General features: G+C 40.3%; 2 protein-coding genes across 3 annotated transcripts in view; one reads left to right on the forward strand and one right to left on the reverse strand.

The window, feature by feature from the left end:
* Positions 1-17,377, reverse strand: spryd7b (SPRY domain containing 7b). The gene is made up of 5 exons (XM_055644873.1): positions 17,221-17,377; positions 11,907-12,023; positions 8,534-8,700; positions 6,166-6,268; positions 1-2,910 (listed from the first exon to the last, which is right to left on the reverse strand). Exons 1-5 carry the CDS (start codon positions 17,318-17,320, stop codon positions 2,813-2,815), a joined length of 585 nt encoding a protein of 194 aa, XP_055500848.1. The 5' UTR covers positions 17,321-17,377; the 3' UTR covers positions 1-2,812.
* LOC129702842 (putative potassium channel regulatory protein) overlaps positions 15,661-27,196 on the forward strand; it is a 12,925-nt gene continuing 1,389 nt past the window's right edge. Inside the window, exon 1 of one of the 2 annotated variants that reach the window (XR_008724449.1) lies at positions 15,661-17,150. Coding sequence is in view for 1 of the 2 variants with exons in the window: in XM_055644872.1 (XP_055500847.1) it covers positions 26,435-27,009 (575 nt within the window). In the remaining variant the exon portion in view is untranslated. Of the gene's footprint in view, positions 17,151-26,433; positions 27,010-27,196 lie in introns of those variants that run through there. The other variant, XM_055644872.1, reaches the window with a different exon arrangement.

Genomic DNA, 27,196 nt, shown 5'->3' on the forward strand with positions numbered 1-27,196 from the left:
TGAGGTGGGAAGAAATATTTATTGTTACAAAATAACATTCACCTTGCAACCTTCCAAAAATTTTTGTCACAACCATTTATGGGGAAAATAAGCCAATATTTATTTCATTCCAACAGTTACGATTGACAATATATTTCAAGCAGCTACTTTAATAGAATGTACATTTTCCTGAACAGAACATAACATTCTTATTTTAATGTTGATCACATTTACTTCAACATATTCCATCTCTTTGGCACAAACCGAATTCGCTACCATAACAAAACAAAAAAAAAAAATACATGCACAGTGGCCTCATACTCTTCATTTATTCTCTGTTTTGATTTTAATGCAAGATGAATTTAAAACAATCGTCTGCAGGAGAAAAGTCAGAATTTTTTTCAGCTGGCTGGGTGGCAGTGAGTTGTGGGGAGGAAGCAGAAGCTTCAGAAGGATATCGGCAAATTAAGTGAATGAATGAGGACAAGGCAGAAAATGTGGAAACAATTGAAGTAATCCCCTTTGATATTAAACATTGCACGGCAGGATTATTGTCTAGGAAGAGAATAAGCAGACTGCGTCTCAACTCGTATTTATCAGAATAAGAGGATGATCTCATTCTTACAGGGCTTGACGAGGTAAAATATGGGGTTGATTTTTCTCCTGGTAGGAGTACCTCGGCCAAAATCAGAGTAAGGTGTTAGCTACTCAGGACTGAGATGAGACAAGATTTCTTCACTCAGAGGTTGATAAATCTTTGGAATCCTCAAGGGCTTTACACTGAATATGTTCAGAACAAAAATTAATATGCTTTTACATATTAAGGGAATTAAGGGAAACGAGGTTCTCCCAGGAACCCAGTGCTGAAGTAAAAGATCAGCTACAATCTTTTTGAATAGAGGTACGGTCATGAACACTATTTATATTCACTAATTACACTTACCAAATTCTTCTGTATGGCTTTTCAGAACCCCCCAAATTAATGCTTAGTTATAGAGCATAGGTCTCATTTCTGTTAATGTTTGTAACTACAACATTTCCACTTTATAATAATAAATTTCAATACAAATAGTTGCAAAAACAAGTGTTCTTTAATGTCCTCTAATCTTTAGAAAATATTAAATAACACTGGAGATTCTACATCATCTTCACAAAGAACTGTACACCTATTTTTTTAAATATAAATAATACCATTTCATAGAAACTTTAGATGCTGAATCCAAATATAATAGGCCTTTATCCACGTCCAATCCTATGATAAACACTGTGTCAAGAAATCTTGGTTTAGACAGAAAGCATGGATTTAAAAGTTCAGTTCCAGTTCTTTAAAGATGAAAATGGAGCAGAATGAAGATGCTCTGTTCGGCTATTTTCTTTTGTATTAGAATTGACAACAACTTTTTTATTGAGCTTCAAAAACTTCAATAAGTTTAGTTATTCTCATTTCCTTCAAATTCTGGCAATGCATTTGAATCTTACTGAAGGGCCAGCAGGAGACAAAGATTGTCACAGTGACAAACATATGCTTGTTAGCTAACCATCGCACAAATGCACCCAATTAAGCACCTTCCATTCTGACATATACTACTATACTCCCCTCCATCATTCCTGTCACCATTTTAAGACAGATTAAATATATTTCCTGTTTCAAACTGTTTCTCTATCCATGGATATCACTTGACCTGCTATTTCCAGTATCACCAATATTTTCAACACAAAAACAGAAAATGTTGTAAATACTTAGGTCAGGAAGCACTGCAAAGTGAAACAGTTAATGATTCAGGCTGGAGGACTCGACATCAGAACCAACACTGTTTTTGTGTCAGAGATGTACTCAATGGCCCAATTAATCACATAAATTCAATCATTCCTCCTTCAATCATTGTTTTCTTTTTCGGCCACTTTGTGAACTTAAACATTGCCATTTCGAACATCCTCCCAGTTTTAACCTGCTGTTTCCAGAATTCTGTCTTATCTCATATTTCTGACTTTCATGGCATTTATCTTCAGGGACAAAAAAGTTAACGTTTCAGAGGGAAATCTAATAAAATGCTTTTATGAGCAGGGGCACTGCAGTCTATAATTTTTGGTCAAATAATTTGTTCTTCTGACTGACAATCTGTTTTTTGTATGTGAGCTCCAGGTAGGGAAGATTTTAACTGGTGATTTTGAAGATGTTTTACATCCTATTAGGTACTCATCTCAACCGAAAAAATATTAAAAATGGAGCAAAACATTCTTGGTGGAACAGAGAGAAAGGGCAAAGATGAGTAAATTGATAACCGTAGTAGCAAAATTTAAATGAGTCTATAAAGAGTAAAAAAGGTTGAGTGAAGAATACTGCATGGATGAAAAATACTCTGATATCAATATCACATAAAATCAGCTACAAAAAGAGCAACAAAAATATATTCCAGACAGGGTTAAGAGATTAAAAGCAAATAAGTAACTCTGCATAAATATAGTATTTAGAGCAACATTATTCGTGTGATTACTTATTTGATATTTGTACTTAATTTGGAAAGTATAGTAATTACGATGCTGTGTTTCACAGGCAAACATTTCAGTTTAATTTTCCTTAATCATAAGGTGCACAAGGTTTACTATTTATTTATTGAACCTCGCATTGTTTACCAATGGTCTCTTTAAAAACACTTTTTTTTTTACATTATCAGATAGTGAAAGATGAAAGCATGATAAACCCGTTAATTTGCTGACAATTCGACCAAAATGCCTTTGAGTAACTTCCGACCAAAAGAAACATACAAATATCTAGGCAGGAGCAGGAAAGGTAACAGTGCTCGGGTGACAGTATACATTTAAACAGTGCATATCAAAAGATCTGTTGCTCAAACAATATCTTTTCAAACCCTGGAGGAGGAGGACTGTAAAATTCATTGAACTGACAATCCAAAATTGCACTGTCATCAACTGGAAAAAAAGAAGAAAAAAAAAATCAGGTAATTCTGTAAATGTATGACATTTAGAAATCTAGAATTTAAGACCATGTTTTAATTTGATTTGACTTTTGAATTTGTATAATTTGTACAATTTGTATTGATACCAGAAATCAGTACCAGTCATAAGGCATTGTACACCAATATTATTAGATGCATCCTATACAATAGAGGGTAACCCGTAGATGTAGAAAATTAGGATTTTTAGAAAGAATTGGACTGCCAGTAAAAATCCTTGTATAGAAGTCAAGGTATTGGTGAAGTGTGTATGTGTGAATTGCAGATTAGCAATCACAGCAATGGGTATAACTGGTGGAGTGCCCCAGGGAATAGTTCCTGGGCCTCAACTATTTACTATTTATATCAATGACCTGGAGGGAAATACAGAGCTTAAGGTTGGGATCTACATTTCCTAACTGTATTGCAGAGGTATGAAAGTATGAAACATGCAGATGCACGAACCATAGGTGTAATCTGGTCCATTTTTGCAGAACCACATTGATCAGTGGAGTTGATATAAAGAGTAGCTCCAATGGATTAACCACTGAACTGTCTATCCAAGGTGGAGGAACAGACCATCAAGAAAATAGAAGGTAGACAAAAATGCTGGAGAAACTCAGAGGGTGAGGCAGCATCTATGGAGCGAAGGAATAGGTGACGTTTTGGGTCGAGACCCTTCTTCAGACCAATGTGGAGGTGCGGGGGGGGGGGGGGGGGGAAGAGAAGAAAGGAAGAGGTGGAGACAGTGGGCTGTGGAAGAGAGTTGGGGAGAGGAAGGAGGGAGAAAGAAAGGACTACCTGAAATTGGAGGTCAACGTTCATATCGCTGAGGTGTAAACTACCCAGTTTATACCCCAGTGGTATGAACATTGACTTCTCCAATTTCAGGTAATCCTTGTTTTCTCCCTCCTTCCCCTCCCCTTCCCAGCTCTCCTACAGCCCACTGTCTCCACCTCTTCCTTTCTTCTTTCCACCCCACCCCCACATCAGTCTGAAGAAGGGTCTCGACCTGAAACTTCACCTATTCCTTCGCTCCATAGATGCTGCCTCACCCGCTAAGTTTCTCCAGCATTTTTGACTACCTTCGATTTTTCCAGCATCTGCAGTTATTTCTTAAACATCAAGAAAATAGAAGATGGTTAACCATTTGGTAAGGTGAAAGGAAGGTTTAGTTTTAAAATCACGAATGCACATGGAAAAAATGATCAGTAAGTGCAATGTATAATATTATTCTATGAGTAGATTAGTTTACTGTGTTCTATTTTTGATGATTTCTGCACACCCAGCGCCACTTTAAAATATTTCAACTCTACAAACATTATGTAAACTATACACAAAATATATCTCTTGACAGCATTTTTACAGACCACATACAGAAGTTAATTTTGTTCCTTGGTAAGCAATTCTCATGTGTCCTCTGCACTGATGAAAAGTATGACAGATGTGCTGTTTAATTTGTACTAAGCAGTCTGCAGTTTGGATTTGTAATCCTCTCACTTAAGGATTATTGGGCTCTACAACATATGAGCCATGGCAAAAACAAGTTTAATTGGTAAACAGACTGTAATGGCAAATGTTCAACTTTTTCAGTGTCCTCTTTTCCAGTTGCCATTAGTACCCAGGTACAGTCCTTATTTCCAGTTTAGTTGATTGTTTATTGAGGTGGTTGTACAAACAAAGAGATGAATGTACCAGGTTTTCCTAATTCTGCATGTAAGTTGTAGCTGGTTGCTCTGTCCCTGGTCTGGTGAGAACTGTATGTGCTCCCTCCCTGTGCCTGCCCCTTCATATGTTCCTATGCCCTTACATATGCACCACCCTGTGCATCTAATGACCGCCCCCAAGCGTCCAAAATAATACTGCAAGATATATCTAAGCAAAATAATATGCCAACAATAAACATAAATGGCTCCTACACAGACCAAATATCTAAAAAAAAGTTAGTAAATGTATAAAAGATAAAACATGTAATGGCATCTTCAATGATCTACCTGGAAATGTTGAACTTGCTACCATTAGAGTCTGAGATGTTCGAAAGACCCCAATGATGGATGTTGCCTTAGAACATATCTAGTCCTGTATATATTCATTATAGCACAACGATGGTGTGGTAGATTGTAGGCATATTTCCTTCACAATTTCCACATCTTTCAATAAAATGCCATCACCAGATACATCTTCCTCTCCCCTCCCCTTTACTCATTGTAAAGGGACTACTCCCTTTGTAACTTCCTGGTTTTCTCTGCCAGCTCCATCAACTACTTCCATCCTCAGGATTCAATTTTTCCCTTTCCAAAAACCCAGTAGCCTGTGCAGTCTATGTATAAACGCTCCTGTAATTTCTACATGGTGAAACCAAAATGTATAAAAATGACCTTTATTAAAATCTGACAATGTACACTTTAACCACATGTGATTTTTTCTATTACAAATCTCAAATTGTGGAGTACAGAGGCAAATAAATAAATGATGGGTCTTTGTCCCAAACATTATGGAAGGCACTGTAGCTGCATTGTTGTCTTGTCCCACAACCTTGGTCTTTCAGTCTGTTTTTCATTAATTCCAGCTGGCATGGGGGGGGGATTTGAACTAGTGCAAACTGTTAATCAGGTTAAAAGCCCAGTAACTTAACCACTACATCACCACTGTCCTCATACACTTTTGAAATGGGGAGGAGTGCATCAACAGTATATAATTGTTTCAAGGGAAGCAGGGAGATATTTAAAACTGTGCTTGGTATACAACAAAAAGAATGCACCACCAATAATCACCATGTTTTTTAGCCCAAGTGTGAATGCATAATGGAAGTGTTTAAGCTCCAGACACATTTGACTTGGAAATGTAACCTTCAAAGCCTAAGTAATCTTGTTCTAATACTGTGAATATATATTTTTGGTTTCTCTTATTAGATTTTGTGAACCAGGATGTCTGGAAAAGATTGCTCACAATTCTGGGGAAAAGCCATCGAACCATTTTCTTTCTCCTTAGATGCAATCTGACCTGGTGAATATTTCTCTCATTCTGTTCTCATCTCAGATTTCCAGTTTGCAGTTCTTTGCTTTTGTTTCCCGCACTGTTGCTTCATTGTGCAGTTAAATTGACACACCAATTCAGCAGAGTCAGAGTAGCAATTTTAGGTATAAACTTTGATTTGCAAGTAATGTAGCCGATAGAAGCAAAATAAAAATGGGTTAGTGATTCAGGTAGAGTAGCATCTAAATCTACTTACCATATACAACCGGATATACTGTACCCCTAATTCCAGATGCTGGACAATGCATATTTTTCCCATTCAAATAAATGTTCAGTTCCACATGATCATAGGTCAGCCCCTTTTCAAAAAAAAAACATGTGATTAAGTTTGTAAAATTCAATGTGACATGCCCATTTTTAAAATATTTAGAATTTAGAAATATGAGGGAGTCCAGCATAATCCATCGTTCAGACTGGACATTAAAATAAGGCTCAATTTGTCCTTTCATATAGTCACAAAGGGTATTGTAGCACAATTTTGAGGTACAGCAGTGATGTCCTGGACAATATTTATCCCAAGTGGTGTCCAACAAAATGCGACTATCTGATCATTGGTATTTCTGACAGCTTACATTGTTTTTGCTGTTTCTGAACTCATAAAACACCTCAGTGATGGTAACTTGTTGGGATATCCTGAGAAGAGCTGTATAGATGCAAGTCTTTCCATTCTTCTATTTCAAATACAGATGTTTTAGATTCTTACGTTATTTACATCTTTAGAATTTTAAAGTTTAGATTTTTAAGATTTAATTCATCTTTCTCCCTCTCTCCCTCCTTCCCTCCAAATGAATTCACTACTAAATCTGCTTCTCACGATAGAAGAGACAATATCTTTTATGAAAATGGCAGCTGAGTAAGAACGTAGCTCCAGCCTGTTGACATCTAAAACAGCAACTTTGGAAAACGGCATGATGTTTTATTTTGAAATTTTTAAAACTGATGGCCTGAACTCTTTTGAAAAATTGAATTGATTCTCAGCAGCATAATTCAAATTATTTTAATTTCTAGGCAAGTTCCTAGCCAACCAATAGTGAACATCAACAAGCTATTCAACCATTACAACCAATACAGATGTGCTTAATGCTCAACTGGAAAACTAACAGAACAAGAAACCTACACAATTTTCTCCTTTATTCCAAGAACCCACCATCCCCATTTCCTCAATTGCTCCCACTTTAATTGAAATGAGATATCCCAGGACTACCTTTATCATTTATATATACAGATAACATAACCTAAAATGCATAATTATAGCTTGTTTTGAGTGTAAGGTTTGAAAGTATCTCTGGAAGCTATAGTTCATATTCTGTTACAGCGGCCCGGGAGAACTGTATTTTACTGCAGCACACACACAAATGTTTATATATTTCTAGCTTCTACTTTCAGGCAGTCAACGTTAATTACATTGGCATCTGCCTAATACAATGGTGCGGTGCCATTAGCAGTGACAAGGAAATCCAATTTATACTTTCACACACAGAAAAGATGGATTATTATTGCTAGCAACATTCTTTTGGAACTTTTCAGATAACTTTGAAATTAACAGCCTAATTTTTATTTAATTGCCATTGTACAGGTAATCCTTGTGCTATCAGGTATCAAGTATGTTTCTAGCCGTATCAATCTAGAATCAGCCAATGGCAAATTGTATTGAAATATTACCTGTACAAGTACATAGGTATTTGATCAGCTGACTAAAAGCTTGGTTTAGAGGTAGCTTTTATGGAATGTCTTTAAGAAGAAAAGGAAAGGCCTTGAAAGATACACCAAAGCTCAGTGTTTATTACAAGCAGTGTTTACAATGAAACTGAGGCAACAGGAAGACCCTTTACTTTCTGAATGGACATGAACATAGATCATTTGGCTCTCATCTAGACTCCTTAAACCAACAGTATATTTGCATAAAGCCACACCAGAGGCAAAACTGGTTTAGCCAGGTCTGCAGGGCATAAGGAAGTCAAAATTAAAATATCTCCATTAGCAATAAAACTGTCATTTCCCCCTTGGGACAGAGGATGACTTAGTTTGACTCCAGGTTTGCAGGTTTTGTAGGTGACTGACGAGACCAACATCTACAATAGACAGAGTAGGTAGTTGGGTAGTTTGTGAGGTGATCCACACCTTCTGCTATTAATGCAGGCCCTCCTGGTGCTTGGGTTCAAGGTAATCTTTACTGTTCCAAATGCTACTTTGAACAGTTGTGGGCAAGAGATTCCCAAGATTTGGTGGACATGTTAAAATTTCTTCAGAGGCTTTGAGCTGGTCTTTGAATATTTTCCTCTGTCTATCTGTTAATCTCTTTTGGTGACAGAGCTCAGAATAATATGTCTGTTTTTGACGTGTAGTGGCAGGCATGCAGGAATGTTGGCTTGGGAGAGAACACAAGTACCATTCTTTCAGTGAATGTGGAGGAATTTGGTATGGTTTTCCCAGTGCTTTAGGATGCTTGTTGTAGGTAGTCCAGGTCGCAGAAGCCTATAGGATGGCATGCATGAGTAAAATAAAGACAAATATGGAAATGGGCTGAATGAGTACTTGCAAATTTTTAATTGTGCATTACCTACCACAACATCTCCTTCTTGAGGAAGACTGTTAGCTGGTAGTCTGTTTCGCTCCTCATTATTGTGATAAATAGCTCCATCATGTCTAAGCACTAAACTTTGTGCATCCCGACCAAAAGGAATCTGGTTAAGATTGGCTTTTTGGGTAGCAACACCAACCCCCCACACTCCTGAAAAAAGAATAACAGTGCATCACTATTAAAATGTGCACTATGTTCCTAAAATCCAAACCAGATGCAAAAATTAAAACAGAAAATGCTGGAAACAGCAGGTTAGGAAATATAGTTTCAATGGGGAGAACCCTATCTGAGTGATTTGCTGTTCTTTTAATGTAATTTCCAGCATCTGCAATTTTTCTTCAATTTTTTAATAGATTGATTTAACTTTATAAAAAAAATACTGTGCATGGCTCTGGACAATCTGGATGTTTTTGTCAGCACATTAAAATCCACACCACAAAGTGAGATTTGTCTACATTTAAAGCAAAATACTGTCTACCAAGTAATTTCATTTGTTAATCAAGGATTCACTCATTCACAACAGGATGGGGATGGGGTATCTTTGAGAAAGGCGAGCAGAAAGCAGCCAACATAATCAAAGACTTGTCCCACTCTGGTAATTTCTTCTTCTGCCTGATCCTGTCTGGCAGAACATACAGAAGCTTGAAAGCACACACCACCAGACTCAGGAACAACTACTTCCCCTCTGCTATCAGGCTTCTGAACGGTCCTTCCATAAGCTAGTGTACTGTCTGATTAACCTCTACCTCATTGTGGACATGGTCTATGCAACTGATTTGTTACAATGCATATAACTATATTCTTCACTCGGTCTCTACCCCTTTGCTCTTACTATTGCACTTGAATTTGGCTTGTTGGGTCCCAAGAAACTAATTCAATGGATGCAAATTGGGCATTCTTAATTGAACTTTTCCAATTGTAATTAATTTTAAATGCATCATTTACTTATTTTGTTTTAAAAGTTGGGTTCAATATATTATTTTCTGACCATCCCATCCCATATTTTGGTACAAACCTTGTGAAATGACTAAAATATTAACTAAAGAATCTACTATTTCCACATCTTGATCTGCTGTGAGAATTTTTTAAACATATCGTTTCATTGTTGTTGGTCTCAAGAATCCCATTGAACTGATACAAGGACAGCGACCAAATGTTGTAAAAGGCAAAGTCCACACGACTGAGATAATTAGATCTTTGTGGAAGCTTTCTTCGAGGGCGATTACCAGCTGTAACTTTACTTCTGTTTGAAAAATCCTAGCTAAAATTTCTGTCATTTCAGAAGATTTAAGAAATAACCACATTGTTGTGATTTGAATATCAGTATACCCATATTTTTATGCAATACATTAGTTTCATCATCATTGTCATTCTTTATTGTCATCATGCAAAGCACCAATTTGTACAGTGCAAAATGAGAAGACGTTTCTCAGGGAATACCGGAGCATCGCACATAAAACTTAAACATTTCACACATAAATAAAAGCAATCCAGTTCCAGATAAAAAACAGTACGAATAGTTTTTTTTTTAAAAAAGTGCAGGTAAAAAAGCAACATTAAAATACAATTAAAAAAAGTCATAAAAAGTCCAGGGCAGCTGATTTAAGTGACCTGAGCCAGTGCCAGAGTTATTACTCAGTGCCAGTTATTAAATTGTCAGTGCAAAAGCAGCAGAATCAGGTGGAATGACTGTTTAGCACCCTCACAGCCTGTGGAAGGAAGCTGTTTAGCAGTCTGGTTGCTAAATAATGTCCAGCATTATTAATACCAGCTTTTTATTCCACATATATGTAATAAAATTAGTTTAAACTCTCCAGCTTCCTTAATGAGATTTGAATCAAAGCCTCTCAATTTTTAAATTGTCCCAAAATGTTGTAGAATCTCTGGTATTTTTTCTACATCTTTAATTTGGTGATGATATAACCATATAACAATTACAGCACGGAAACAGGCCATCTCGACCCTTCTAGTCCATGCCGAACACATAATCTCCCCTAGTCCCATATACCTGCGCTCAGACCATAACCCTCCATTCCCTTCCCATCCATATAACTATCCAATTTATTTTTAAATGATAAAAAATGATTGGTTGAGTTTTGGCATGCAGTCGATAACAAAATGCTAATAAAATGAATCCCCGAAGAAAAAGGACAATTTGTACAGATTATACTGAAGGAACTCTATCTGACATGGAACTTGACATGTTCACTTGAATCTGTTTAACAATTCAATGCGATCATCACCATCTATGACCTAACTAGATGCATTTTACTTTGTCCTTTTTAATATCTTTGAAAAACAAATTTAAAATTTGAGATAGATAAATAACAATGAAATAGTGTCAGTGGCATTTCGTTAGAGTATCCCATACTCTTTCCACCCTTTGTGTACAAAAATGATTCAAATTTCAGTTACGAAAAGACCGTTTCTATGTTTTAGATTATATACCCTAGTTCCTTATTTTAGGCTCCTCAACCAATAGAATTTTCTTTTGTCACTACCTAATGCATCAGTTACTTTTAGTAACGGGAAAGCTTCTCATAGTTCTCGGGAACCCAACCTTAGTTTAATGCAATCTCTCCTTGTAATTTAACCTAGATATGGGTATCATTGTGACAAAAATGCTCCAATTGCTCCAAGAATCTTTCCTAAAGTAGCCACAACTGCCCAGAGAATTCCAGTATTCTATCCCATGATACAGTATAGCTGTAGTAAAGCTTCTGCATATTCACTCCCTATAGAAGTTCACTTCTGCTAAATTTTTGTAAGGTGTCCTTGAGACTCTTGAAAGGCGCCCATAAATAAAATGTATTATTATTATTATTATTATTATATATAAAAAAGCGAACAATGTAACAGCCTATAATATTATTTTCTAACCATCCATGACATTTTTATCATCCATGCACATTTCATACTTTAGCCTTCCATCATTTAATGGATAATTTGTTTTAAGTCTTGAATGGATTAAGTTATGACTATATTGCAATTCATTTGACATAATGGATTACATTTGCTTACCTTTTTAATCAATGTCTGTAATCTAAAAGAGTTCAGCTGCTTACATTGTTACCTATCACTTTGTCATCAAACTTGTATATGGCACTTTCTATGGCATCATCTGATCATTTATAATCATTATTAAATACTGCAGCTCTCTGCAGAGTCTCAACTAGTTAGCTGCACGTGCTACTTTGAGCAACTAGCCAATATTCTTGTTCTGCCTTCCACTGCTCAACCAATTTCCAAACAAATAGTTTGCCACACTAAATGGGACATCAAGGCAATACAGTAAATTGATATTAAATAATACTGTGGATATTAAATAAAACCTTAATTATCCATTATTCACTGACCTGTTGATTGTACTTTGAACTCAAAGTAACTTTTGTTCTGATGCAAAGGTGCGTTGGCTAGGCAGCCTCCTGTGCCACATATTCTCCTCCCGTTTTTAACAATAACAACATCTGTTCCTATGAAGAATATAATTAATATTAATAGAAATAGCATTATCATAAAAATTATTTGAAAAGATGCACACAGTTGTGCAATAAAACCCATCTACACTAAAAGGGAAATAATAAATTCTGTGCTATTGTATGATGCCAAGCATGACCTAGGAGTGTCCAAATGTACTTAAAAACTATTTAACCATTTTTAAGTCTAGTTACTTGTTATATTATAGGAAATAGAAAGGCCAAACCAGTTGATGTGGTCTATTTGGATATTCAGAACGCCCTTGATAAAGTGAAACAGGATTAATAAATAAATGGTTTTCCGTGAAGGTTGGAGAGAAAATTCACTGGTTTTCCGTGAAGGTAGGAAAGAAGGAGCAGCCAGAAGCAGCAACAACTAGTATTGGCTGGAAGTCAGTGAGTCAGAGGGAAAGGCTGAGGATTAGCTGAGAGGTCGGCAGCAGGTGAAGGAGTGTAGGGATTTGCTGAGGAATTTAATTTGCAAATTGGTAAATTGGCGAATTAGGCAATTAATCAGCCATTATCAGCAAGGTTGAGTGGTCAGAGAGTGGTGAATCTCTGGAATTCTCTGCCACAGAAGGTAGTTGAGGCCAGTTCATTGGCTATATGTAAGAGGGAGTTAGATGTGGCCCTTGTGGCTAAAGGTACGGATAGAAGGTAGGTACAGGATACTGAGTTGGATGATCAGCCATGATCATATTGAAGGCGGTGCAGGCTCGAAGGGCTGAATGGCCTACTCCTGCACCTAATTTCTATGTTTCTATGTTGCTCTAAGGGAGTGGCAGGTCGGAAAGCGTCCTTGTCGAGGGAAGTGCCTTGTGAGAAAAGTGCGAGTCTTTGGCTCAAGAGTTTCAGGCGAGGAGGCTGAGGAGACTACGCCAAAAGTTGGAGAGGACAGGACGTGGTGAAGATATGACTGGTAAGCTGATTCAGTGTGAGGCTTGCAGGATGTGGGAGGTCAGGGACACTGATGGTGCCTCTGGTTGCTGCAACTATGGAAAGTGTGTGCAGGTTCAGCTCCTGAAGGACCATGTTGGGGCACTGGAGAAGCAACTTGATGACCTCAGGATCATCCGGGAAAACAAGTTTCCTGGACAGGACCTACAATGAGATTGTTACACTGAAGATGCCCAAAGAGAGAAGGTGGGTGACAATGGGGAAGGGAAGGGAGCTTGGAGTACAGGAGACCCTGGGTGATGTACCTCTTGAAAGCAGGTTCACCCTTTTGGAAGCTGTCAGGACAGAAGACACTGCCATTATGAGTGGAAGACAGGTCTGCAAGTCAAAAGGTGACACTGAGGTAAAACCGAAGAGACAGACATCAGGCAGAGCTGTGGTAGTCGGGAACTCCATCGTGAGAGGTACAGACAGGGTCTTCTGCGGCAACAAGCGGGAGTCAAGGATGGTGCGTCGCCCTCCCTGGTGCCAGGATCCACGGACTGATTACAGAGCATCCTCAAGGGTGAAGGGGAGCAGCCGGAAGTGGTAGTGCATATCAGCACAAATGACGTCGGGAGGAAGAGGAAAGACATTCTGCAGCGTGACTTCAGAGAACTCGGAAGAAGACTGAAAAGCAGGACCTCCAGAGTGGTTATCTACGGTTTGCTTCCAGTTTCTCGTGCTGGTGAGGGCAGTAACAGGAAGATAGAGGATCTGAATCTGTGGCTGAGGAGCTGGTGCGGGAGGCGGGGATTTTGATTCTTAGACCACTGGGATCTGTTTTGGGGGAAGGGTAAATTGTACAAAAAGGACGGGTTGCACCTTAACAGTAGGGGGAATCAGCATTCTGGCAGGCAGGTTTACCATTGTTACGCGGGTGTGTTTAAACTAAATAGTGGGCGGGGAGGGGGGGGGGGGGACAAACTGGAGATATATGGATGGAGCTAAAGGGAAAGAGAATAAAAGAAAGACACCAGAATTAACGGGGCTGAAAGCTCAGGAAGGGATAGGAGAATAAGACCAAGTGAAATAGGAATCGATGTGAAGGGTGAGCGGTGTAATGGATTAAAAGTATTATATATGAATGCACGAAGTATAAGACATAAAGTGGATGAGCTTGAGGCTCGGTTAGAAATTGGCCAGTATGATGTTGTGGGAATTACAGAGACATGGCTGCAAGAGGACCAGAGCTGGGAACTGAATATTCAAGGGTATACGTCCTATCGAAAAGGCATACAGGTGGGCAGAGAGGGTGGGGTAGTTCTGTTAATGAAGAATGAAATGCAGTCCCTTGCGAGGGGTGACATAGAATCCGGTGATGTAGTCAGTATGGATAGAACTGAGAAATTGTAAGGGTAAAAAGACCCTAATGGGAGTTATCTACGGGCCCCCAAACAGTAGCCTGGATATAGGGTGCAAGTTGAATCAAGAGTTAAAATTTGCATGTCACAAAGGTAATGCTACAGTCGTTATGGGAGATTTTAGCATGCAGGTAGACTGGGATAATCAGGTTGGTGTTGGACCCCAAGAAAGGGAGTTTGGAGTGCTTCCGTAATGGATTCTTAGAGCAGCTTGTACTGGAGCCAACTAGGGAGTTGGGCGAGCTGGGGGGAGATTTAACACTGGCGACCCTTGGCAAAAGATCCCAGGACTCCGCAATGTTAAAGTCAACGTCGCCCGCGGCGGGAAGCTCCGCAAACCACAGCTCTACGGTGTTAAAGTCAGCAGGCCCAACACTCCGGAGCTCTAACACGGCGATCTCCGGTAAAACATCGCCTGCTCCACGGGGTTTCTAAGTATAAAAAATACTTAGAAGCCTTTAAAAACATACATTTAGACACACTAAAAATAACAAAAAGGGTGTAAGGACAGACTACGGCTGGCGAGGCTGCCACACTCGATGGTGCCACACCGTCATGAGCTGATCTCACAGTAACATCATAATTCCTACTAGCATCAGCTGATGTCATGTATCCCATGGCTACACTCTGGTGCCACATGCCTATTCACGCTGTCCCATGTCCAGTATCCCATTGATATTATCTGACTTTTAAACAAATGAATGTTAGTTCCATTTATTTACCTATGCTTAAATTTGCTTGGATTCTGCTAAATCCAGGAATGGTTTGCTTTATTTTCTGAATTTGCTGAAGATAGTTGAGCCAAGGACATTGTTCCGGAGGAACTCCTGCAGCAATGTCCTGGTGTTCAGATCATTGACTGCTTAGTTTAGCTTAATTTACTTGCATGTTTGCTGAGGTACAGTGAAAAGCCTACAACCACCTTGCTTTGTAGAAGGTTTGACACCTACTGATGGAATGTTTTCTCCTCAATGTCAATTGATATGGAGTGAATCCATCTGGCTGGAAATAAGCTTCTCTAATGAGGGGGGTCTTGGGAAGAAGACTAATTAGATCGTCCACTTGGCATTTCCGGTTGAGCAGGGTTGTAAGCGTTTAGGCATTGTCTTACTGGGCCTATATCTCCCATTAGCTGTTTAATTGTCCACCAGCATTTACAATTGGATGTGGCTAGATTGCAGATCTGATGTGATGGGTCGAAATTGCACAGCACTTTTCACTGCATGCTATTTAGCATTTATCTGGTTATGCATTACAATTTTAACAGATTGACACTTCATTTTTAAGGACACCTTTTGTTCTCCTCGCTGAACTTGATTTGATATCCTGTTTGATTGTAATGGCAAAGCGAGCGGTTTTCATCATGTCAGGATGATGGTAAAATATTATTCTCCTGCTGCTTATGACAGCCATTCTTGGATGCCACTGACATCACAATTCCCATTGATGATGTCTCGTGCTGCAATCACTGCCAACACTGAAAATAAGAAAAATTGCATACACTAGAAATCTGAATTAAAACAGGAAATGCTGAAAACACTCAGCAGTTCAGGCAGCATTGTGAAGAGAAACAAAGTTAAGATTTCAGGTTGAAAACCCTTCATCAGAACTGGGAAAAGGACACCATCTGGTGATCCAGCAAGTGTAGAGGGCAGATGTAGATTGGCAATGGCAGGGGTAATAGAAGCAAAATTGACTGTAGCATTCAACAGGGAAGTGGAAGCACTTGAAAGGAAAGAAGTGCTTTCCTTCAGAGCAGAGAAAGGGAAAGTGCTAGCTGCATTGCTCTGGTAGAGAGGCAGCAGGAACTGGATTGTATCAATGGTCACGGCACACATGGATGCCATTCTGAGATTTTGCCAGCTCCATGTAAAATGAAATATTAATTGAGAATATCTGACCTGTTGACATCATCTGGTATCAATGCAAAACAATCCTATCCTATGTCAGATAATCAAAGAACACAGCCTATGTCACCTACTCTACTGATGCTACCTTCCCAGTGGTGCCACTTTTATTGCAGTCCCCAAAAAACCCATGTCACTATCCCATGACAGTCAGCGTCACCCTCCCAGTTGCCACTGTTCCATTTTAAAAAAAACCCCTATTGATAGATGAAGCATTCCAATCCCTGAATGTTTAGCCATAGTCCCCTTAACACCATTTCTATTGATAGTATGTGATGTTGCAAGCCAATTGTCTGACGTCAGTCTCCACTGACCGTATTTTAATTGAAGTCACATTTCGTGTTGTCACTTCAAAGCCATGTGCTGTGGGTAGAAATTGTAGCGTAGATTGTTTTACACTAAATGATACTGAAACACACCACAATCCCCAGTAACACGGCCTGACACCGGAATGTTACAGTACAGTGCCTGAGTAATGCATTTGATACAACAACGATAATATTGCCCGATTGCCACCGACACTGCCACTGGTCCTGCCTAGCCCGCTAGTGACAGAATATTTAGGTTTGAGGATTAGTATTGCAGGGCCTCTGGTTCCAGGTAGAGGTTCGTAGTCTAACATCATTACCATTATGGCTGTGGTTGATGCTAGATTCAGAAACTGCATTGCTAATAAACTTGTTATCAATTAAATGTGTCTAGTAATTAATCACCAAGTCTTTTGTGCAATCAGTGAAAGCAATTCTCAATCTGAGGCCGCCATCATACACCACGCCCACGTCAGAGACGATCAATGAACACTATTTAGCGAGGCGGCGTTGTGCACAGGTTTCAACACTGAATCAAAGTTACAGGTTGCCCCGCATTCCAGGCACTGAGCTTCCTGCCTATATTTTATAATCGGACAAGAATTACAGGTAGGAAATTCAATGAGGTAAAATGGTTGATTTAATGTCTTCTGTTGGTAGTAACAACTCGCTGACTTACCCATGTGCTGCGTGTCTAACTGGACGGCGGGCATTTCCTTGAGTTGAATGTGTCCAGAGCCTCCATTTCCACACCAGCGCAAGCAACACGACAGCGCCATGTTCCCAGCACTATGCCCACTGACGTCACGCCGCTTTTGGCTTCGCGTGCACGCACACGCCCGGGGGAACGCGCACCGCATCAGCGGGACGTTGCGCGCCATGCCTCTCCTGCCCAAAGATCTTAGAGCAGATCCTAAGATCTTTGCTCCTGCCGGCGGTTCATTCAACCCGAAGATCCTATAGCGAGCATTCAGCTGTCTGCTCGGTGGAGAGCGATCTGGTACTTGATCCGACGGCACCGAACGTTGTTCAGTATTTTCATTCGCATTCACTAGATCATCAATGCATTTTACTTTTTTTTTGTATGGCTTCAGCAACTTTCCATAAATTATTATTCAAAGAGCATCATTATTCAATAATAGACTGAATTGTATGTATTCGCAGTAAAACCTTCACTCTTGATCGAATAGTATCTACCCTGGTCAAGTAATCATGAAGCACGGAGATGGGTCCTTCGGTGCACCCTGTTCGTCACCAAATGCCTAATCTCATTTTAATCCTATACTATTTGCATTTCAATAATAATTCTATTTTACAGCACCAGCCCCGTAGCCTTCTATTTCACAGCAGTTCAAGTGCTTCTCCAAATACTCTATCCCCCTACTCCCAATTCCTCCGTCTAGGCTGCATCTGCACTCTGGATGAGGTGTTCCAAACCAGGGCATCGGAGATGTCCGCATTCTTTAGGGAACCAGGGTTCCCCTCGTCGACAATAGATGAGACTCTCACCAGGGTCTCCTCTATATCCCGTAGCTCCGCTCTCACTCCCCACCCCCCTCGTAACAAAGACAGAGTCCCCCTTATCCTCACCTTCCACCCTACCAGTTGTCATGTACAACAGAAAATCCTCCGACATTTTTGCATTTTTGCCACCTCCAACGGGATCCCACCACTGGCCACATCTTCCCATCGCCTCCCCTTTTGGCTTTCCGCTGAGACCGCTCTCCGTCTGTGGAATTCTCTGCCTCAGAGGGCGGTGGAGACGGGTTCTCTGGATGCTTTCAAGAGAGAGCTAGATAGGGCTCTTAAAAATAGCAGAGTCAGGGGATATGGGGAGAAGGCAGGAACGGGGTACTGATTGAGGATGATCAGCCAATGATCACATTGAATGGAAGTGCTGGCTCGAAGGGCCGAATGGCCTACTCCTGCACCTATTGTCTATTGGCCATTGTAACTCCCTGGTCCATTCTTCCCTTCCCACCCTCTAACCTGGACCATTTTCTTGCAACCGCAGGAAATGCTACACTTGTCGCTTTACCTCTCCCCTCGACTCTATCCAAGGACTCGAGCAGTCTTTCCAAGTGAGGCAGAGATACACTTGCACTTCCTCCAACCTCATCTATTGCATCCACTGCTCTAGGTGTCAACTGCTCTACATCGGCAGGCTTGGCGATCGCTTCGCCCAACACCTCCATAGATGCTGCCTCACCTGCTGAGTTTCTCCAGCATTTATGGCTCCACCAGCCCTTCATTTCAGATTCTTATTCCGAACTTATTAAATCTTATAACGCAATTTGGCTCATTCTCAGGATAGAAACATAGAAATTAGGTGCAGGAGTAGGCCATTCGGCCCTTCGAGCCTGCACCGCCATTCAATATGATCATGGCTGATCATCCAACTCAGTATCCCATACCTGCCTTCTCTCCATACCCTCTGATCCCCTTAGCCACAAGGGCCACATCTAACTCCCTCTTAAATATAGCCAATGAACTGGCCTCAAATACTCTCTGTGGCAGAGAGTTCCAGAGATTCACCACTCTCTGTGTGAAAAAAGTTTTTCTCATCTCGGTTTTAAAGGATTTCCCCCCTTATCCTTAAGCTGTGACGCCCTTGTCCTGGACTTCCCCAACATCGGGAACAATCTTCCTGCATCTAGCCTGTCCAACCCCTTAAGAATTTTGTAAGTTTCTACAATCTCCTAAATTCTAGAGAGTATAAACCAAGTCTATCCAGTCTTTCTTCATAAGACAGTCCTGACATCCCAGGAAAAAGTCTGGTGAACCTTCTCTGCACTCCCTCTATGGCAGTAATGTCCTTCCTCAGATTTGGAGACCAAAACTGTACGCAATACTCCAGGTGTGGTCTCACCAATACCCTGTACAACTGCAGTAGAACCTCCCTGCTCCTATACTCAAATCCTTTTGCTATGAAAGCTAACATACCATTCGCTTTCTTCACTGCCTGCTTTCAATGACTGGTGTACCATGACACCCAGTTCTCGCTGCATCTCCCCTTTTCCTAATCGGCCACCATTTAGATAATAGTCTGCTTTCCTGTTTTTGCCACCAAAATGGATAACCTCACATTTCTCCACATTATACTGCATCTGCCAAACATTTGCCCACTCACCCAGCCTATCCAAGTCACCTTGCAGTCTCCTAGCATCCTCCTCACAGCTAACACTGCCCCCCCAGCTTAGTGTCATCCGCAAACTTGGAGATATTGCCTTCAATTCCCTCATCCAGATCATTAATATATATTGTAAATAGCTGGGGTCCCAGCACTGAGCCTTGCGGTACTCCACTAGTCACTGCCCGCCATTGTGAAAAGAACCCATTTACTCCTACTCTTTGCTTCCTGTTTGCCAGCCAGTTCTCTATCCACATCAATACTGAACCTCCAATGCCGTGTGCTTTAAGTTTGTATACTAATCTCTTATGTGGGACCTTGTCGAAAGCCTTCTGGAAGTCCAGATACACCACATCCATTGGTTCTCCCCTATCCACGCTACTAGTTACATCCTCGAAAAAATTCTATAAGATTCGTCAGACATGATTTACCTTTCATAAATCCATGCTGACTTTGTCCAATGATTTCACCACTTTCCAAATGTGCTGCTATCCCATCTTTAATAACTGACTCTAGCAGTTTCCCCACTACCGACGTTAGACTAACTGGTCTGTAATTCCCCGTTTTCTCTCTGCCTCCCTTCTTAAAAAGTGGGGTTACGTTTGCTACCTGCCAATCCTCAGGAATTACTCCAGAATCTAAAGAGTTTTGAAAGATTATTACTAATGCATCCACTATTTCTGGAGCTGTCAAAATAATTTTAACTCAATGTCTGCAGTATGCTATTTGCACTTTTCTATATTGCACCTTTTATTATTGCACCTTAATAACATACCTCAAAATTTTACTATTCACACTGTGAATATTTTAAATAATGTATATTGTCTATCTTATTGGTAGATTGTCTGTCTGTGTTATAAATATCACTTGCACATTTGGAGTATGGGGAAACGTAATTTCAGTCCAATTTATTTGAATTGACAATAAAGTTTACTTTGAACTTTGAGCTACTTCCTTAAGTACTCTGGGATGCAGCCTATCTGGCCCTGGGGATTTATCGGCCTTTAATCCATTCAATTTACCCAACACCACTTCCCGACTAACCTGGATTTCACTCAATTCCTCCAACTCCTTTGACCCGCGGTCCCCTGCTATTTACGGCAGATTATTTATGTCTTCCTTAGTGAAGACGGAACCAAAGTAGTTATTCAATTGGTCCGCCATGTCCTTGTTCCCTATGATCAACTCACCTGTTTCTGACTGCAAGGGACCTACATTTGTTTTAACTAATCTCTTTCTTTTTACATATCTATAAAAACTTTTGCAGTCAGTTTTTATGTTCCCTGCTAGTTTTCTTTCATAATCTATTTTTCATTTCCTAATTAAGCCCTTTGTCCTCCTCTGCTGGTCTCTGAATTTCTCCCAGTCCTCTGGTATGTTGCTTTTTCTGGCTAATTTCTACACATCATCCTTCGCTTTTACTATCCCTGATTTCCCTTGTTATCCACGGATGCACTACCTTCCCTGATTTATTCTTTTGCCAAACTGGGATGAACAATTTTTGTAGTTCATCCATGCAGTCTTTAAATGTCTTCCATTGCATATCCACCGTCAACCCTTTTAGAATTAATTGCCAGTCAATCTTGGCCAATTCACGTCTCATACCCTCAAAGTTACCTTTCTTTAAGTTCAGAACCATTGTTTCTGAATTAACAATGTCACTCTCCATCCTAATGAAGAACTCAACCATATTATGGTCACTCTTGCCCAAGGGGGCACGTACAACAAGACTGCTAACTAACCCTTCCTCATTACTCAATACCCAGTCTAAAATAGCCTGCTCTCTCGTTGGTTGCTCTACATGTTGATTTAGATAACTATCCCGCATACATTCCAAGAAATCCTCTTCCTCAGCACCCCTGCCAATTTGATTCACCCAATCTATATGTAGATTGAAGTCACCCATTATAACTGTTTTGCCTTTGTCGCACGCATTTCTAATTTCCTGTTTGATACCATCTCCAACTTCACTACTACTGTTAGGTGGCCTGTACACAACACCCACCAGCGTTTTCTGCCCCTTAGTGTTTCGCAGCTCTACCCATACCGATTCCACATCCTCCAAACTAATGTCCTTCCTTTCCATTGCGTTAATCTCCTCTCTAACCAGCAACGCTACCCCACCTCCTTTTCCTTTCTCTCTATCCCTCCTGAATATTGAATATCCCTGGATATTCAGCTCCCAGCCTTGGTCACCCTGGAGCCATGTCTCCGTGATCCCAACTATATCATAATCATTAATGGCTATCTGCACGTTCAACTCATCCACCTTATTACGAATACTCCTTGCATTGAGACACAAAGCCTTCAGGCTTGTTTTTACAACGCTCGTACCCCTTATACAATTATGTTGAAAAGTGGCCCTTTTCGATTTTTGCCCTGGTTTTGTCTGCCTGCCACTTTTACTTTTCACCTTGCTACCTATTGCTTCTACCCTCATTTTACACCCCCCTGCCTCTCTGCTCTTGTACCCATCCCCCTGCCACATTAGTTTAAATCCTCCCCGACAGCACTAGCAAACACTCCCCAAGGACATTGGTTCCATTCCAGCCCAGGTGCAGACCGTCCTAGACCGATATAGAATTAATTGGAATAAAAGAGAAATTATGACAGTAACGGAACCAAACCCATATATATTGCGACAATCTCCTTTTAAAATAGTCTACGAAAAGTTTAAATACCTTGGAATTTATGTGACGAAGAAATATGTGTCTTTATTTAAATCAACCTTTCCTCCCCTGCTCAATAAACTACATAAGAATATTCAATATTGGAAAACACTCCCCATTTCAATGTTTGATAGAATGAATGTCAAAAAAATTATTTTCCTTCCACAATTAGTATCAATTCCGATCTATCTTCCAAAAAACATTTTTTTTTAAACTTGACTCTATTGTTACAAGTTTTATTTGGGACTACAAGAACCATAGAATAAGTAAAAAAACACCTGTGTAAATCTACGATGAATGGAGGATTAGTTTTACCAAATGTTCTATTTTATTTTTGGGCAGTTAATATCAAAAATATGAACTTCTGGTTGGAGGATATGGATCAACAACCAGATTGGTTAAAGATGGACTGCCTACCTTTTGAAATTGGTGCGATTTTGTTAACACCTACAAAATTGATTAAAAAAAACATAGTGGAAATGCGATAATACATAGTGGTATGCGAACCTGGAAACAATTAAAAAATACTTTAAAACTGGCAGGAAAAAATTAATACTAAGATTTTGGATAAATCCAACAACCCCCACAATTAAAATGTGGTTACAGCAATGTCTGAGACCTTACACAATTAAGACAAAAATTTGATTTGTCTTAATTGACAAACCAGAATTATTTGTTAGAATATAGTCTCCATTTATTGATATTTTTAAAGAAGTAAATTGGTTCAACACAGAAGCTGGACTGAAACCCCAGCTCAGGATTGGATGAATAACTATGCCTTATAATCTACGGACCTATCTCCAAAACTGTTATTGGTAATTTTCTTTGTTTTTTTTTGTTTTTTCTTTCTCTCCGTTTTTTTCCTCTTTATCCCTTCCTTTCTATTAGTTTATAGATCTTTCTTTTCAGTTCTATCTTTTAAAAAAATCTATAAAAAGAACAGAAGCTTTGTATGAATGTAATTGATAAACAAACCATGTTGCTATTATGTGTTTACGCTTCTAATAAAAATATATTAAAAAAAATAATAAATGGTAGGCTCCTGGTGAGTTGTAGAATAGTGAAACCCAGGGGTGCAGGTACATAGTTCTGTTAAAGGGACAACATAGATAGACAGGGTAGGGAAGTCTAAAACTAGAATGCATACATTTAAAGGAGAGCAGAAAGATTCAGAGGGGACCTGAGGAGCAACTTTTTCACACAGATTGTGGTGAGTATAAGGACAATCTGCCAGAGGACGTTTTTGCCTGGTACAATTACAACATTTAAAAATTACTTGGACAGGGATATGGAAAGGAAACAATTGCAGTGATATGGACCAAGCCACAAGAACGTGGGACTAAGCTGAGTTGGCAACTTGCTAAGCATAGACGAGTTGGGCTGATGGGCCTGTTTTCGTGCTGTATAGCTCTATGACTGATAAATATTACCAGATAAATATTGTCGTTCCTTGAGCAGATACCCTGGCTGGGGATGATGTCCTGACTCCCTCAAAAACCATTCACAATCAGGAACATAATATTAAAGTCTCCATTTCCCAGGGTTCCAGCTTCAGGTTTCTGGGGGTCAACATCTCCGATGACCTCTCTTGGACCCACAATACCTCAACACTGGTCAAGAAGGCTCATCAGCGTCTCTTCTTCCTGAGGAGACTAAAGAAGGTCCATCTGTCTCCTCAGATTCTGGTGAACTTCTACCGCTGCACGATCGAGAGCATCCTTACCAACTGTATCATAGTATGGTATGGCAACTGCTCTGTCTCTGACCGGAAAGCACTGCAGAGGGTGGTGAAAACTGCCCAATGCATCACCAGTTCCTCACTCCCCTCCATTGAGACTGTCCAGAGCAAGTGATGTCTGCGAAGGGCGTGCAGCATCGTCAAGTACTGCTCTCACCCCAGCCATAGACTGTTTACCCCCCGCCATCCCCCCCCCCCTCCCATCCGGGAAGCGCTACATGTCTCTCCGTTGCTGGTCCAGCAGGTTCAGGAACAGCTTCTTCCCTGCGGCTGTCACACAACTTAACTCTACACCTTGGTGATTGCCAGTCACCCCCCCGGCCACTCCTTCCCCCAGAAAAATTGCACTAATGCATGTACATATATATATTCTGCTGTTCATTATTCTATGTTTGCTCTTCTGGGTGATATGCTAACTGCATTCCGTTGTCTCTGTACTGTACACTGCACAATCACAATAAAGATTGAATCTGAATCTGAATCTGAGCTCCAATGTTCAAAAACCTTTGCATAACAGAGGAAACAACTTGTTTGACTCAAGTTTGCGGATGGTATGAAAATAGGTGGAGGGGCAGATAGTGTAGAGAAAACAGGGACTGCAGGGCTTGGATAGGTTGGAGGAATGGGCAGAGAAATGGCAGATAGAATATAGTGTAGCAAAGTGAGGAGTCATGCATTTTGGTAGTTGGAATAAAGGTGTGGAATATTTTCTAGATGGGGAGGGAATCCAGAAATCGGAGGTGTAAAGGAACTTGGAAGTGCTGGTGCAGGATTCCCAAAAAGTTTATTTGCATGTCGAATCAGTGGTAAAGCAAGCAAATGCAATGCTGGCATTTATTTTGAGAGGTTTTGTGTGCAAAAACAGGGATATAATACTGAGGCCCTATAAGGCGATTGTCAGACCACATTTGGAATATTGTGACCAATTTTGGGCACCATATCTGAGGAAGGATATGTTGGCTCTGGAGAGGGTATACAAGAATTTTCACAGTCATGAGTAGGTTAATATATGATGAGCATTTGATGGCACTGGGCCTATATTTACTGGAGTTTAGACAAATGAGAGGGGGGGGGGGGGGTGTAGAGGGTGACGAATCTGTGTAATTCTTTGCCACAGACGTCTGTGGAGGGAAAGCCAGTGGATATATTTAAAGCAGAGTTAGATAGATTCTTAACTAGTATGGGTGTCGGAGGTTATGGGAAGAAGGCAGGTGAATGGGGTTAGATCAGCCATGCTTAAATGGCAGAGTAGACTTGATGTACCGAATGGCCTAATTCTACTCCTATCATTTATGATGTTATGGCTGGCCCTCTAGTTAACACCCTAATCCTTCACCCACTTCACCAGTGGCAGAGCATGATCTGCAGTTTGTGTTGCAAATTCATTGCAGTTACTTATGTAAAGCATGAATCTCCCAGCAGTTATTAACAGAATAGCCCAGACTTGTGATTTCCACAATGCAGGGACAAGGGAGCAGTGTGACAATGCCATCACCTTCAAATTGCACATTATGCAGAATTGAAAATATGCCGTTGCTGTTTTAATGTCGCTAGATCACAATCTTACTTAACAAAGGAAAGTTATGCAAAGCACTTCACCATACTCATTGTTGCATTTAACTGAAACAATCTGGATGGGTAATAAACATGAGCCTTTCCAGTAAAGTCCACATCCCAATACAGTACAATAATTTCAAAAAAAATTATTTCTCCAATTATCGTGGTTTTAATTTTAGCCAATCTTCAACCAAAAAAAAAATATAACTCTTGAATTCCTGCAAAGGAAAACTAATGATTGCTAGAAAAGAAAAGCAGAAATATAACGCGTTTTTCCTTAGATCTGTCTGGTCAGAAATACTTGGATTTACCAAATATTCTTACTCCATTGTCGCGTCATGCAGAATGCAATGACAAAGATTATAAATAGGCTAATTATTAACGATGATAGCTGAGATTCGTTAGAATCTGTAGCTCACAAAGCCCCTGCTGGGTAGTCGATGAAAGAAAAAAAACGCAGAATGAAAATGAAAATAAAACCAACTGTCAATAGATTTACTTTATTTATTGAAAAGGCAGCTTTTATTTTAAATTGGAGGAGGGGGGTCACGTTTTAAAAAAAGGTCTAGAAGAAGTCGATAATCAAGATCGATAATCATTATTGTTGAATGTTGGGAATCGCCCACAGTAACACTTCCGTGACAGCACCACCGGCATTATGTTTACAGCAGAGTGCTGCCAGCATTATGTTTACAACTGGGTTGCGTGGAAACACCAGGGAGGGGAGAAAGCATTTTTTTTTAGCTGTGTTGGCTGGACGCAGGCACATTGAGGATAGAAATCCCGAAACCTGTCGAGAATGAGTAAGAAGACAGATGTTATAATTCTAAATGTTGGAGGGATGAAATACTCCACATTTGTCGGCACGCTCAAGCGGTACCAAGATTCAAAGTTAGCACGGGCGTTGGAAGGAGGTGATCCTGACTTCGGAATAGTCAATGGGCAAATTTTCATTGACAGGGATGGCGGTCTTTTTCGGTATATTCTGGACTTCTTGAGAACTCGCCAGCTCGACCTTCCCGCAGCGTTCTCCGATTACGACCGGCTGGCGAGGGAGGCAGAATTCTACAATTTGCCCTTCTTGGTTGAACTTCTGGGCCAGGCTCGGCTGAAGCAAAAGCTCGAGATCCTGGAGGTGAGATACTCCCTGCAGGAAACCTACTCCTTCTTTAGAGTTTTCAGTTCCTGTAACAACACCATTGAAAAGTTAGCCGGACGTATTATGGTGTTTTCAGAGCAGCCTGGCCAGAGCTGGAATCATTCTTCCTCACTTCAGAGACCATTGGTTCCAATTCCATTACAGAGACCATCTCATCACGATTTCGTCTTTCAATGTGGAACGGACTATTCAACTGGAGATGAGTTATCCACAAGGTAAATAGCCCGATTCCCAGTACCCCATGGCCATATGCAGTGTGTGGTTAAGCTCATTCTTGACTTCCACCCCCATACACTGGAGCTCGGAATTCATGGGCCATCTGGCGCATTTAATCTTCGGCTCAGCTCTGAACAGTTAACGGAGCACCGGGGAACTAGATGAAGTCTCCATCCGATCTATCAA

Source organism: Leucoraja erinacea, chromosome 13, assembly GCF_028641065.1.
Source record: "Leucoraja erinacea ecotype New England chromosome 13, Leri_hhj_1, whole genome shotgun sequence".
NCBI lineage: Eukaryota > Metazoa > Chordata > Chondrichthyes > Rajiformes > Rajidae > Leucoraja > Leucoraja erinaceus.

Bases quoted from the DNA above. Each gene is read 5' to 3' on its own strand.
- spryd7b (XM_055644873.1), bottom strand. From the start codon at position 17,320: ATGGCGCTGTCGTGTTGCTTGCGCTGGTGTGGAAATGGAGGCTCTGGA. The intron at 6,269-8,533 runs GTAGGTAATGCA...TTTTTTGAAAAG, and splicing joins CTCAAGAAGGAGATGTTGTG to GGGCTGACCTATGATCATGT. The intron at 2,911-6,165 runs GTAAGTAGATTT...CTTTTTTTCCAG, and splicing joins AGTATATCCGGTTGTATATG to TTGATGACAGTGCAATTTTG.